Genomic DNA, 15756 nt, shown 5'->3' on the forward strand with positions numbered 1-15756 from the left:
CTTAGTCTTCATTTTTGTACTCCTTCCTCTTATTCTTCAGCATATTCTATACAGAATGTCGGTTTTGCCGAAGCGGTTTCTTTGCTGGGGTACAATCCTGGACTGGTTGTCATTCTGATGCAGGATAACAGGAATTTGGAATTTGTTCAGGATGCCGGCAAGAGCTCACCTACTATTAAGGAATGCACCATAAGATTTTTAGCATCCACAAACAAATGGTATCGCAAATGGGAAAATAAGTTTAATGCCCATCCAAGGGACGGCAGATGCATTAATGCCTCGCAATGCATGCAAAACTACAGGATGACAGTTTATAGCTGGGTTGGGATTCTAACCCAGGATAGGCAGCTCAGAGGTGAGTGTACATACATCTTGGGTATCCTGTCTGCACCAGCTATTATTAGGGCTTCAAGCCTACTGGCTGAAGCCCGATTGAATTCGTTAGTATTATTATAGTTATTATTATTGTTGTTGTTGCTGCTGCTATTTTTACTGTTGTTATTGTCACAAGCAAGTACCACCACCCATTGCTCCGCTAAAGGCCCTGTCACACCTTGACGATTTAGCCAGTCACACCATGCCTGACGGATGCAAAATTTGGCTAAAACGCTGGCACACGTCGAATACGTTATGGGTAAGTTTGTATACATTAAGAGCACGCTGGCTTTTTTCGTAGTACGCTGGCATACGTCTTTTACTCTGGCATTCGTCGTAGTACGCCGAGGTGTTAGACAAATTTTTCCTGCTTGAAATTTTTCGACGTATGTCAGCGTATGACTCACACATTCTGCATAACGCTGGCCATAAGTTGTAGGCACATGACGCGATCGTTGACACACGTCGATACATGTTACTTGTAAGTTACTCATAAGTCGAAACATGTCGAGGTAATGTTTAGCATACCCGAAACTTATTTCTAACCCTATGAGTAACGTGTTGTAGGCACGTTACGCGATCGTTGACACACGTCGACGCATGTTACTTGTAAGTTACTCATAAGTCGAAACACGTCAATGTAATGGTTAGCGTCAGTGTTCCAGACTCCCTGTTTTTTATTATTATTATTATTTTTTTTCTTCTGTATGACGGTGATGTTAACACTTCGATTTCTAGTGCGGTTATAATATAATATAATTAATAGGCTGCCGCTCAACGATTTAAATCATTACCGCACTAGAAATCGAAGTGTCAACATCACCGTCATACCGAAGAAGAAATAAACCAATGTCACCCGCAGGGTGACCCGTATCTTGCCAAAAGGTGACCACGTGTGACTTCTTTAAGGTCACACTGAGGTGAACAGAGTTGCTATCCACCAGGAGCGACTCCTTGAGGAATATCTGCCTACGAGAGATTCCGATGAGAATCGTTCTACAGAGTAACCATGAAAAATATGCGTTTGCCTCATAACGTCACCAAATGACGTCATAATGTCTCAAGCTTGCCATATCTAGAAAGCACTCATCGAGGTGTTCAATTTGAGGTACTACACGATATGGTCCCTAAAACTTGAAAATTTGACCTTGGGGTCAAATATGTTTGACCTCAGGCGCTAACCATGAAGGTCAAGGCCAATCGCCACCAAAAATTAATCAGCTGAGCACCAGACCATGAACTATATTCCCATGAAGTTTGAAGACGATCCGATCAAAATTACTCAAAAAATAAGGGTTTCGTCGACTCCCCTGATTTGCGACAGTGACCTTGACCTTTGAACTTGACCTTCAAAATTTTGTGCACTGAAAGGGACCTCTATAGGCCTCTGATATGCGAAGTTACAAAAATTTCCAATGATAACTGTGCTCTGCAGAATTTTTTTATATGTGATTACAGACAAACAAACAAACAAACAAACAAACAAACAAACAAAAAAAAACATACAAGCTGACTAACATATCTTGCAAAAACTTCGTTTTGGCAAGATAAAAAACCAAAAAAAAAACAGGGAGTCTGGAACACTGACGCTAACCATTACCTCGACGTGTTTCGACTTATGAGTAACGTACAAGTAACGTGTGTCGACGTGTGTCAATGATCGCGTAACATGCCGACAACTTATGGCCAGCGTATGCGGAACGTGTGTCATACGCCGAGTACGTCGATAAATTTTCAACATGCTGAAAATTTATCGACGTACTCGGCGTATGACGACGTATGCCAACGTACTACGACGTAAGCCAGCGTGCTCTTAACGTATACAAAACTTACCCATAACGTATTCGACGTGTGCCAGCTTGGTTCGGCAAATTTTTCATACGTCGGCATACGCTGGCTAAAACGTCAAGGTGTGACAGCGGCTTCACACTTCGATGTCTAGTGCGGTTATGATTTGAATCGTCGAGCCGTAGCCTATGGATAGCGTACGCCACGTGATCATCGGCGATACGCTGCCGCGCTATGCATAAGTTAGACTATCATCGGGCATAGGTTGTGAACGCCGACAACACGCTCAGCATTCGTTGGTATAAGTTATCTATATGTGATTAAAACGTTCTGTGTACGTTACTAATACGTTATGCATACGTCCAACACGTTATTATACGACCAAAACTTAAAAAAACATCAATAGTTCAGCGTACGCCAGCGTTTTACATACATTTTGAGACCTTGCCATACGCTGGCTAAAACGTCAAGGTGTGACAGGGCCCTAACAGAGGGGTCTCAAGTTGGCTATTGCAGTTTTGCCATGTGTGCCGATGCAGTACACAAACCTTCCTTCCTTTTTTTTTTTTTTTTTTTTTGCATCACAAACCTTCCTGGGAATTGCTTGAATCCACCCTCAATCGTTTAATTGAAATCCGTTAATCCATTCTCACGTTGTAGCACGACAACCAAACAAATAGACAGACGCGGCTCCTTTTATAATATAGATTTTGTATCGATTTTATAACAGAGATTAATGAAAAAAACATGGCTTAGCCCCTCTGTATGTTTATATGAAGTTTCATGCTTTGGATTCACTTGACTGGCTGAACCATGTCTAATAGTAAAAGGAAGCATTCATAAGAACAGAGCTAATTATTAACGACAGAACCAGACAGCAGAGACTAGTAGTGAATAATGAACGTTAACTTTAGATGGACAGAGATTCATTGATAGCGATGAGAGAAGGAACGAGAGGCCTAGACTTGTAGGCTTTTTTGTTGAACTAGGTTTGAATGCGGCCCTTGCACCCAGATGGATAATAAATCTCAGGAGAGATTAGTGTCCCACTTTACTGGATGAGTATTGACAAAAATAAACAATGCTGCAATGCCTTGCTTTAAGGCTCGCTAAGTTTTTGTCCAATAAACTAAATAAAATCAGACACATGCAGGCCTACCGCGATCGCCAATGCCGTGGCTGATTTTATGTGCTTTTTGGTTCTAGTCCAAAATATCCTAACAGTTTCTTTGCTGTTCTCCGCTAATCTCTCACTAATGCATTCTATTTTGGTGAAGAAAACTCAGTTTGGGAATTGCATTCTTCCCTGGATCTTATGAGTCAATGCCATTCTCCATCCCCATTCCACCGCCTCCTTTCTCTCCGCGATATTTCCCCCCACCTTATCTCGCTCAAAACAAAGCACACTCTTTTGTGATGCCATGCATGCAAAGGAAGGAAATTAAAAGAAAGTAACTCTTATCTCAAGAAAATGTGCCTCTGTGGCCCTTGAGATGACTTGGACTGTCATCAAAGTAAAATCAAACTTCAAATTTGAAACATTTTAACAGTTAACAAAGAATCTGAACTTTAACATTTTAATATTGAAACTTTCTCAGCTGGGAAGCATTTATGTGTGTGTGTGTTCATGCAAGCACGTGTCTGTGTACCACAATACACGTGCCACAGTGAGCTGTGCACTGCACCTTACCTCTAAATTTCATCAGATTGAGACGTTAAAAGTCCTCCGACCATCGGACAATCGTGTTCTTCGGACGGAGATGATTTTTTTTTTTTTTTTGGAATAGTGTTCTGGGAACAATCAATTTGCTGAGGCTGGGAAACATTCCTCTTTGTACAAAGCTACGAGTCATCGTGATAAGAGTCATGCCTTCCTTATTTTTATGGTTCTGCAATTTAGACCTCTGTCCATTGTCTTGGACAATTACTCCATACATAACCTTAATCGAGTCATCATGGGAACGTTATTATGAAACATGGTGACATTCCAATAATACCGTTCACTGAGCAAGATCTTTTGTATATGCACTCAAGGCTGCTGTATGAAATCTTCCTGCTCTGTAGCCATTTTTGGACAATGCGCAGTCAAATATTTTCATATTTCAAAAATATATAAAAATTAATGGTTTGAGGAACAACCTCGAAAATAGGATTTAAATTTATTCTCAACCACAGACTGAAAGTGACTCTTACAAGGCCAACTTTGGGGGGGGGGGAGTCCTGCGAACACTGACGTTGAGGTTTAACCCTTACTTTATATTTGCAGATGTTGCAGCACCGAGTGAGCAGAAACAAGATGCACTCATCTGGGCCTTTGTTTTCTCCATCATTGTGGTCCTCTTGCTAGCAATGGTCATTTTCTTATTCAAACGAAGGTAAGGGCCCACCAGAGAGCTTTTCTGAGAATTTGCCGGTCTCTGAGGCTGTTCATTCACAGTTGTGCCAAAACCATAGTGGATGCGGCTGCAGTCGATAATGCGGTTTTGAATACTAGCTGACCACAACGAGGTGTGTTTTTCTTTTTTTGTCCTTCAAGGCGCTGTGGGTACAGCAAAGCGAAACAAGAATATGATGAGGAAAAAACGCGTTTCCGGAGTGGTCAAGGTAAGGGGAGCAACTGTTAGAACATCGTTCTATGCAGTCGTCTCTTGCAATACCTGTGACATTCTGTTGATGTCTCGGGTATATAATTATATATTCATTAAACAAAAAATGCTTTTATCGGAGTAATTTGTCTTCTGCTATAATCAATGAATGGGCTGGGGGTGGGGTTGGTTATCTGTCTATAGGATCGGTTCTCGTCCTTGAAGTGTTCCTCGACTTGCCGTGAATGCCCAGAACATGTCAAGAGTATGGGCCTCCATTATTATTAATAAATGGCGGTTTTTTTGAGGGACCATTGTGAATTTTCATGGAAACACCCTAATATTTAATGCTATTTTCGCTCTGCAATAATTTTTCAACTTTATTACACACATATTAAATCAAATGGTTCCTAAAATTCCGAGTCAAAGCTGATCCCGTATTCATGACAAACCCCTCTGTAAAGGGTAAGTTAGTAGGTCGAGAACGAAGAAGAATTTAAACACGAACCTGGGAGTGGTCAGGTGGTTGCCTGGTGTTGGCTTAATGGTTAGGGTGGGTGATGGGCTTAGGATCCTAGGATCCTGTGTTCAAATCCCACTCAGCTGTTGAATTAATACCAGGTGGGGTTGACTCTGCCTGTCATCCTTCTGAGGTCGGCAAAATGAGTGCCAGCTTGCTGGTATCCTGTGTCAGAGTGGTGACCCATCCAGGACCGTGTCAAGTAGCCAAGGAGACTGCTTAGGCAGCACCAACGCTCTGCAGTCTACACAGAGTATGGTCCCAATGGATGGATGGATTGTGAGAATGACAAGGATATACACCATGGACTTTATCACAGGAGCAAGCCATTTGGCACATTCTGCCTGCACTATATGAACACCACATTAATTGCCTGGTGTTGGCTCAGTGGTTTGGGTGGCGGCTTGGGATCCTCGGGTCCTGCGTTCAAGCCCCGTCAGCTGCTGAATTAATACACCAGGGGGTTGACTCAGCCTGTCATCCTTCTGAGGTCGGTGAAATTTATACCAGTTCCAGTGTGTGCACTGGTAGAGGGGCACTGCATCAACGACACAGTCACGCTTCAAGAAATGATAGCTACCCCGGCATCTAAGCTGCCATACGACCACCACCACCACATTAATCTAAAGTATTAGTTGATTGACTGCAGGGGTGGGGAGGGGTAATGGGACTGGGGGTGGGGAGAACAAGAGTGGGATGGGCAAAGAGACATCACCATGGTGTCTGTACAACATGATACATAAAACAAACAAACAAACAAACAAACAAACAAAAAATTATTATTATTTTGTTGAAAAAAAGCTTTTTATAGTTTTTTTGTGGAATTTTTTTTGGGTGGGGGAAGATGGGGTGTCGTTGAGGAATTACACGGTTGTAGGTGAGGAATGAACAAACAGCGAATTTGCCTTTTGATGAGACCCTCTCACAGATATCACCATCGCTACACACGTGTACAGTCACCCATCCAAACTTCAACTACCCACCGTGTTTGCCAATATCCATCTACCCCTCTATCCCCCAAGCTTCTTGGTTATATCTACTTCCAGTTTAAACTGATTTGCTGCTTCTGCTGCCACTGCCTTTCCAGAAAGACCATTCCATCCATTAACTATTCTCTCTGAATGAAATTGCCACATTGTACATCACTATAATCCTCGTGCTCCTCTTTTTTACTCTAAGCTGAGGCATGTGATACGATCACTGTCCACTTTTTTCTGAAAAAGGTGTTTCTGTATTTAGTTTGTCTATTACCCTTAGTTATCTAAAACAACTCTCCCAGATCCCCTTGTAATTTCCAAAGTAGAAAGCCCTGTCTCAGTCAGCCGCTCCTCATCGTTTATTCTTTCTCACATAGGAATCAAGCTCATCACAATATATGCTGAATTATCCATATGGTAGTCCTTCCTCAGATGTGCTCCATTAAGTTTACAGCTTAAAATATGTTGAGTAATCTCTATGGAAGAGCATGGCATCAAAAATATATTGTTGTAACAGATGGGATAGGATGGCAATGGTATGCTGTATTTATCAAAAACTAGTGCATGCCCGTAGGTGCTTGAAACAACAACAAAAAAAACTTTCAAACTGCGTGCCAGAAACAACAACCACACAGGCCGTTTCCACACCCACCTTGAGAGTGATCCGATGTGGAGGCATACCAGATGGACAGAGGGTGTTCAGGAACTCAGGCGGATACAAATGAGCTGCACGACGCCTTGTCACGTGCGTAGCATCGCGTGTCAAGTGAGCAGCTCGTGCTTCGTCTGTTTCAGTTGCACGACGCCTTGTCACGCGCGTAGCGTCACGTGTCAAGCGAGCACCTCGTGCTTCGTCCGTTTCAGCTGCACGATGCCTTGTCACGCGCGTAGTGTCTCGTGTCAAGCGAGCAGCTCGTGCTTCGTCCGTTTCTTCTGCACGACGCCTTGCCTCGCCTCCAGTGTTGTCTGCCAAGCGAGCAGCTCGTGCTTCATCCGTTTCAGCTGCATGACGCCTTGCCTCGCGTCCAGTGTTGTCTGCCAAGTGAGCAGCTCGTGCTTCATCCGTTTCAGCTGCACGATGCCTTGTAATGCGCGTAGCATCGCGTGTCGAGCGAGCAGCTCGTGCTTCGTCCGATTCCATTGTGTGTGCACTACGTGCAGCTTCGTTCCTTCGCTCTCATAAACGAGGACTGTATTGGGGCATTGTTTCAATTAGATCGGACCAACCGTATCATAAATGGCCATAACTTGGGAAACACTTGGGAAACAGCTGAAACAGATGAAGAAGAACGATATCAAACCTTGAAAAGGCACATACTCATATCCCCAGTATCAATTGTGACATCATATCAAAAAAAAAAATTGTGACAACACTCATGACGTCATAGCAATGTGTACTGTCATTGGTTGGTAAATAAATGGCCCTATCTTGGGATCTACTTGTCCGATTAATATCAAACCTTGAAAAGGCACATCCACAGGTCCCCCGCAATATTCCTGGCAAGTTTCAATTCGATCGGACCAGTGGTTGTCGAGAAACAGCGGTTGCAGACACACATACAGACAGACAGACACACACACACACAGATTGCTGGAATTATAGATAGACTAGTGCGGGCCCGTAGGTGCGTGCCAGTATGTGCAGCTTCGTGCCTGCAGTATCAGGTCCCCAGCATCAATTGTGATGTCGTATCAAACTAAGAAGAATTGTGACGCCCCTCTCTCGCCCCCCTCTCCCTCCCCCCTCTCTCTCCCCTCTCTCCCCCTCCTCTGTCCCCCCTCCTCTGTCCCCCCTCCTTTCTCACCCCACCTCTCTCGCCCCTCTCTCCCCCCACCTCTCTCGCCCCCTCTCTCCCCCTCCTCTCTCCCCCCTCCTCTCTCCCCCTCCTCTCTCGCCCCTCCTCTCTCCCCCTCCTCTCTCCCCCTCCTCTCTCCCCCTCCTCTCTCCCTCCCCTCTCTTGCCCTCCTCTCACCCCCTCTCTCGCCCTTCTCTCTCCCCCTCTCTCGCCCTTCTCTCTCCCCCCTCCCCCTCCTCTCTCCCTTCTCTTTCCCCCCTCTCACCCTCTTCGCAATTCTCTCTCCCCCTCCTCTCTCCCTCCCCTCTCTTGCCCTCCTCTCACCCCCCTCTCTCGCCCTTCTCTCTCCCCCTCCTCTCTCCCTTCTCTTGTCCCCCCTCTCACCCCCTCCCGCCATTCTCTCTCCTCCTCCTCTGTCCCCCCTCCTCTCTCCCCCCCCTCTCTTGCCCTCCTCTCACCCCCCCTCTCCCCCCTCCTCTGACCCCATCCTCTCTCCCTCCCCTCTCTTGCCCCCCTCACCTCCTCTCTCGCCCTTCTCTCTCACCTCCTCTCTCCCCCTCCTCTCTCGTCCCTCTCTCTGTAAATGTATTCACAAATATCTACCAAGCACAATGATTAATTCCAACCTTGGGAAAAAAACAGCTTTCAAACCCTTGGGAAACAGCTGTTTCCCTCGGGAAAATTCAAACCTTGGGATTAATTAATAATTTGAATAATAATCAAACCTTGGGAGTTTGGCACATGCCCAGGTATGGCACATACCCAGAGAAAGGCACATACCCAGGTCCCCAGTGTCGATTGTGACGTCATACCAAACGAAGAAGAAGAATTGTGACGTCAACCCTTAAATCTTTTTTAATTAATTAAATAAACATTAATTGTGACGTCATTCATGATGTCATAGCACCGTGTCCTGTCATTGGTTCACAGATACATGGCCATAACTTGGGAACCGCTCGTCCGATCGATATCAAACCTCGAAAAGACACATCCGCGGGTCCTCGGCAATATTCCTGGGAAGTTTCAATGAGATTGGTCCGGCGGTCGTCGAGAAACGGCGGTCGCAGACAGACAGACAGACAGAGATTGCTGGAATTATAGATAGATGATTGTGGTCAGGTAGTTCCGAAATTTGGAGCTACATAGCTAAGATGGAGAATCACCTCGCTGATGACCTTGTATGCTTGCTTGGCTCCACTTTCAGAGCCTACTGGAATAAGGAGAACTCTATAGATCTGCCCTTTCCTGCGCGAGTCACGGTTAATGGCGAAGCAGTGCCCCAGGGCTTTGTGGACCATTTTTGGGAAAGGGAGTGGTGCTCGCATGCCGAGTAACGATAATGAAAAAACGTCCCAGCATTGTCTGTTTGCACTCGGTATAGAATTAAATAAATGCATAAATGAAAAACACTCTCCCCCAGGACCATTGTCAGAGGACTTGCATCCTGGAGATACGATCAGACCTTGACGTAATTTCTACTCCCACCATTTACAGCTTTTGGTGCTATTCGAACCCTCAACCTTGAATAATGTTGGGTATCCCGCCGAGATGCATTCCTTCAGTACATTAATAATTTAACCCATTTGTCGATGGATAGTGCTCGAACCACAGCCGTTGCTGTTATGCCTCCATCACAACTGCATTTTGACCTAGAACCAGAGCAAGCTCAAAACAAATCGACCACCATGAAGTTATCTTGATTGTAATAACAAAGTAATATAAAAATATGAATTTTTTTTATTTTTTTTATTTATTAAATTGACGTCATAAGCCCGAAGCATGTAGAGCTTTATAAGCTCCACAGTCCACATCCAAGTGCTCCGAAGGGTTTTTGTTAAAATTCCATGTTTGCTGGAATCTCCACAGCAGGCTTGTCATAACGTATAAAGCTGTTTTAATTGATGTAAACACAAGATAGTGGTGCAAGCTTGTACAGCCTCTGCTGAAACTGAGAATGGTTCTCCAAAGTGAGAGTACATATGCCTGCAGGATGATTACAGTTTGCCGGTTGATGAGAGACTAGTAGTTTTTAAACACTTACTCATTTCCCCCACCTGCTTGTGCCGCAGTGAAACTTCCTGGGCTGAAGGTATACATCGACCCTCACACCTACGAAGATCCCAACCAGGCTGTGCATGACTTTGCAAAGGAAATAGACGCCTCCTGTGTGAAAATTGAGAAGGTCATCGGGGCAGGTTGGTGAATCACTTTTCATTGATGTGATTTGTAATCTCGATTTGTTTTGTTGGTTCTTTATAACTTGGTGTTTTTTTTATGATGACCCCTGTAAAGAATTGTAATCATTTAAGGGATGTTTTATCGAGTGGTCTGGATCCGGATCCGGATCTGGATATGAGAATTATTTAATTTACAAAGTGATTCTTCACCATTGAGAGACAGGGCAAAAAACAATATATAGCATGATATTTCAAAAATGCATTGGGCCCGATATGTTCTCATGGATCAGGCATGACATGGCAGAGGTAAGTGCTCTACCGAGTGCCCTTAGAGTTGCAACAAATATAATCACATTGATGTTATAAATTATTTAATTCTGCACTTCATGCTTTTCCATTTTACTCCTGCTTATTCCCAGTGGTATTTAAAGTGTAATCAATTCAACATTTCTTGCTTGAAGAGAGATTTGTGTTTATCAACTGAGGTTGTGGATATACTGATGTAGACCCACGACAGCGGTTGTGGACCAGCGATTACAGAGGTTCTGTGGAGGAAAGTGTCAAAACCTCGATGAAGAACAGAACCCAGCTGATGACCCCACGGTCAAAGAATCTATCAAATGCTTATAGGTTAATAAAGTTCAACTTTAGGTAAACAACTATTTAGAGCTTTGCAATGAAAATAAGTTAAGCAGGTTGTAAGAATAGTACCATCTACAAATTCCTTTAAATGTTAACACACTACACGAGAAGCTACCTGGAGAAATTCTGTGTAATGCAAGATACGACCTCAATCCAAGTTTTCAATCCTCACCTCCGCACCCCCACCCCCCAGCCTCAACCTCAATCTCCCAACTTTTGTCTCCTATCTCTGAAATGTGACAATCAACGACCCAAAACCAATTGTATATGTATATGTATAATATATGTATATATACATATACATATACATATATATACACACACACACATCGTTAAAAGTAAATCATGACCATGGACAAAGACATTTTATGACATGGGTTTAAGCTCTGCTTGAGAGAATGCCACATAATTATTTGGGTGGTGCATAAGTTAACAGACTGCTGTCTCGATCGCTGAGGCCGATCTTCACAACGCCCACGACACCTATCGGCTTAAAATCCTTTTAAATGTGGCTTTGATAGTTTTACATTGAAGGGAAAATGTATAGGGAGTGCATATCGCTTGCGAATATGACAGCTCCGATGCGTCTTTGGCTTCGCAAAACAGTGAGCACCAAAATGGCTGCCATAAGATTTTTCTCATCTTATATATTATTTCCGAGTTTGTGGTTTCGTGTCGCGCTATCTTCGACTTTGTTCTGCGCTCGAGTAACGTGATATTCGGCTTACATTATCTCAAAGACCATATGAGGTGCATGGTACAAAAAAAGTAAAGAAAATGGTTCTGAAACAGTGAAATCGTATTCCACTTACTGGATTAAAGTAAAATTACTACTGATAATCTGCATCAGTTACTTTCTCAAACACACCCACCCCAACATGTCGTGCAGAGTGCGGGTTATGCTAGTCAGGATGAAATCGTGGGTGGGTGGAGTTGGGGCAGCTGTCCAAACAATCAGTGGGGAGGATTGTTACAGAAACATGCACACGCACGTACTCATGCACACACATACACGCGCACACGAACAAGCATATTGTCATGTAGATAAAATTAGGAATGGCTGTTACCATTCAATAAGTGATTAGATTTGTGAGAAACAAACAAGAAAAAAACTGTGTGTGTGTGTGTGTGTGTGTGTGTGTGTGTGTGTGTGTGTGTGTGTGTGTGTGTGTGTGTGTGTGTGTGTGTGTGTGTGTGTGTGTGTGTGTGTGTGTGTGTGTGTGTTGGTTGAGTAGTGGATTGTGTGAAGGGCTGCATAGGACGAATACAATTTAATGGTGATGGCAGCTCCATTTTTCAGGACAAACAAGACACAACATTAATATACGGCCTACATGGTCTGAAATGCACCAGGCGTTTACTGTCCCGCAGTGGGAATGAATATTAATAGTCCATTAAAACGGGATTGAGGAAAACTTAAACATCCAGGACTTTCACAGTTGATCTCTTCTTTTCCTGCCTTCAGCCATGGTGTGTTTTTAGCTGTGGTTGTATTGGTTCGAACTTTTCATCTATATTTTTGCATCACGGGAGTTTTGAACACGGGGCATTCGTGATTGCGCCAAAATAAAGTCAATACGTTCGAAGGCCCAGACCGCAAGCTTGTAGGCTCATCATGTTTTGCACAGCTTTATATTTTCAGAACGATGTGATTAATCAGATGCACAAGCTTCAAAAATGCCTCGTTCGCTAAAGCCCCTAACACTGAATTCATTCCTTGGCACAGGCGAGTTCGGTGAGGTCTGCAGTGGGTACCTGAAGCTGCTCGGTCGTCGAGAGGTGTGTGTGGCCATTAAAACGCTGAAGGCCGGTTACACAGAACAACAGCGGAGAGACTTCCTTTGTGAAGCGAGCATCATGGGGCAGTTCGACCACCCAAACATCATCCACATGGAGGGCGTCATCACCAAAAGTATGTTTATCTACCATCAGTCCAGGCATTCGTAAACGGCCAAAGTGTGATAAATTCCCTCCAAGTATAGGACCCCCTTTGATCTGCTTATTACAGTCATCGTAATCATTTAAGCAATTCTTTTTTGGAATGTGTAATAGTCTTCCGAACACAGCCAGGCCTCAATAAACTTGATTCCTTTCACGGTTTGTTTATAACCTGTTTGTATTTTGATCAGCGTGTGCCATTAATATTGTTCGTGGCATCTTTTTTTTTTTTTTTGCAGGCAAGCCGGTTATGATTATTACGGAATTCATGGAGAATGGCTCCCTCGATCTTTTTCTCCGGGTGAGTTTGGCTTTTCTTTTTCCTTCGTAAAGTGCAAACATATGGCTAACTGCTGGGAACGAAAGAACGGCCCGCCGAGTCTCTAACGCACAATGTCACGAGGCCGTGTCTTGTTCATATTGGGAATTCTTCAAGAGAAACTACAGTTTGGATTCCTTTAATTGTGTGGTCTCGTTGATGTTGTTAACACGTCTGCCATAATTGTTGTTGTTGTCGTTGTTTTTCCTGGTTCAAAGTTGTGTTTTAGCCGATTCAAAGTGATTCAAATAACTGAAACGTATCAGAGCTTCAGATGTATTTATGAAATTCTGTTTTTCACATGTTATAATCATGATTGCATAACTCTTTTGGTACGTCAATTTGCAGGCCATTTTGTGTCCGAAAAAGGAACTTAGCTCTTCCGGGATTGCGAAAAGTGGCACAAATGATGCTATTTGCCTAAGTCCGTCAACGGCGCAGTTTTAACCCTTGACGATGCTTGCCAGTGTAATTGCATTATTAATAGGCCTCTCCGTGTTGATTGTAAACGTTATCCCTGAGCGCCCGGTGCTTTGAGGAGGTGCAAGGTCAGGGCGTTAATAGCCCCAGCAGAGGCCTTGCCACATATTTGCATAGGCTGGGAATTGGCTCATTTCCACCGATCGCCGCACGGCCTACACCGTAACACTTGACAATGATTACCAGCCTCCTGTCAGCGCTAATGAAGCCATTTGTCTCTGTCAATCCACAAGGGATTGCAGTTTGCATGCATCCACTCCACCGAGTGCAAGATCCTTTTGTGGGATGGAAAGGGGGGAATCCTGGTGTGCAGCGTGGTGTTTAATTTGGGTGTCGTCGTATAATATGGCTCCGGTTGGCCAATGTTCGCACGATAAGCGGTAAAGGATGCATTTAGTACATGTTCAACGGACGCTGTGAATGGAAAACATTCACAGTTGAAGTGGCGGTTCACCGTCGATTCATGTTCTCCTCCGTGCACTCCCATGATCTTTTCCATTCTCTCTAACCTCGCTCTGTACGTCCGCCTGTAATTTTGTCCATGCGTGCTGATCTTGATTATCTGTCGTCTCCTCACTGCCTCGGTCAGTGCACAATCCGTCGATTCTGTCTTTTTGCTTTTCTATGGACTTAAGAGTTGAATTATGCCGAGCACACATTATGCCAGGGCGCAGAAATTCGTTCAAATGCAAAACACATGCGAGGATTACCAGGATAAATATTTGGCTAAAACTCGATGGCGAGCATTTGGGACATATTGTGGAGTTATCATTACATCTCAGAGATTGGCATGCAATCAAAACAGGACGTGAATGCGTAAGGCATGTAGATGGAATGAAATTGTTATGTGCAAGCCAAATCAATTCGTATCTTATCCTCCGCTAAGCTCACGAGACCCGTTCTCTCACCCATGCGTCAAGCCCATCGGTGCTTGTGACATAATGACACAAACTTGTGAAAACAAACCTCAAGCAAACGGTTTGATTAGATCCGCACTTGAACAGTTGAAGAATTTTTTTCTTTCTTTTTTTTGCACACACTAAGCAGACAGTTCCAAACTGCAGGGCTGAACATGTTGGAACAAACGCTTACGGACGAGCCTGGGTCGTTCAAACAGACGATGTGGACGTTTTATAATGTAAAATGAAAAAGTGCAGGGGAGTTGAGGAAATGTAACTTAGTCCTCGAGGTATTTCCCTGATGCACGTACTGCACAATCATCCCATTGGTGGAGTTGGCTTAAGGTGCTTGGCTTAAGATCCGATGGTCTTGAATTCAAGCCCCTGACACGCCGTTGAATCAACATCAGGGAGGGTTGACTCAGCCTGCCATCCTTCCGAGGTCAGCAAAATGAGTTCCGGCGTGCTGGCAACAGGGGTGTTGCATCAGCAGCACAGCCGCGCCCCCGGTAAACGATGCAGCCACAGGCCGCGCGCGAATAAATAAATCCCACTGGTGGTTTTGCAATGCAATCTGCAGAGAAATCTTTGCGACGGGTACACAGCCTTTTCAAGACGCATATTCTGATGTCTTCATCATTTGTCAACGTAATGTCATCCAGTCATCATGTGCCTCTCGGAGGTCCGAAGAGAACGAGATCGCAAGGCGACAAGTCTGGACTGCATGGGGGGATGATTTAGAACTTCCCGAACTGTCCAGGCCATTTGAGCTTTGGTACACATCTTGAACGAACCTTATTGAACGACAAGTGTGAATGAATAATGATTTCCATGCTTCCAATTACTCTGCAATTTCATGCATTGTCATTCAGTGCTTCTTCAACATGGACTCTTCGTTCGGTTTTCATGTTTGCTTGGATCACAGCGTTTTGGTAGCATATCTGATACCGCTCCCCAATTCACGCACATTTTTGGACACGCCGCACCATTCAAACACAACTACGTGAAGGACTCGCATCATCATCACACCGTGCACGCAGTCTCCAGTGAATTGCAGTTGCTTTGATGTTTCTGCACAAGGAACTTGGTGATACACCTTTTGTTGGAGAGCGAGTGTGACCGTTGTCCACCGTCTGGGTTTGACCGACAATACTTTGAGCTTTTTAATTGCAGGACACGTCGTAAGCATTATAAGACGTATGGATGCCACTTCCTGTATAACTTGCTCAGGGTAGATGATATAATTGCACAATATTTCAG

General features: G+C 44.1%; 1 protein-coding gene across 1 annotated transcript in view; it reads left to right on the forward strand.

The window, feature by feature from the left end:
* LOC147028706 (ephrin type-A receptor 4-like) overlaps positions 1–15756 on the forward strand; it is a 137678-nt gene that overhangs the window by 108384 nt on the left and 13538 nt on the right. Inside the window, exons 9-13 of the mRNA XM_085879376.1 lie at positions 4430–4538; positions 4700–4767; positions 10111–10236; positions 12587–12772; positions 13038–13099. Of these exons, the coding sequence (XP_085735502.1) occupies positions 4430–4538; positions 4700–4767; positions 10111–10236; positions 12587–12772; positions 13038–13099 (551 nt within the window). The remainder of the gene's footprint in view (positions 1–4429; positions 4539–4699; positions 4768–10110; positions 10237–12586; positions 12773–13037; positions 13100–15756) is intronic.

The sequence above is a fragment of the Eptatretus burgeri genome, chromosome 4 (genome assembly GCF_056783735.1).
Source record: "Eptatretus burgeri isolate ZD-2024b chromosome 4, Ebu_testis_v1, whole genome shotgun sequence".
Classification (NCBI taxonomy): domain Eukaryota; kingdom Metazoa; phylum Chordata; class Myxini; order Myxiniformes; family Myxinidae; genus Eptatretus; species Eptatretus burgeri.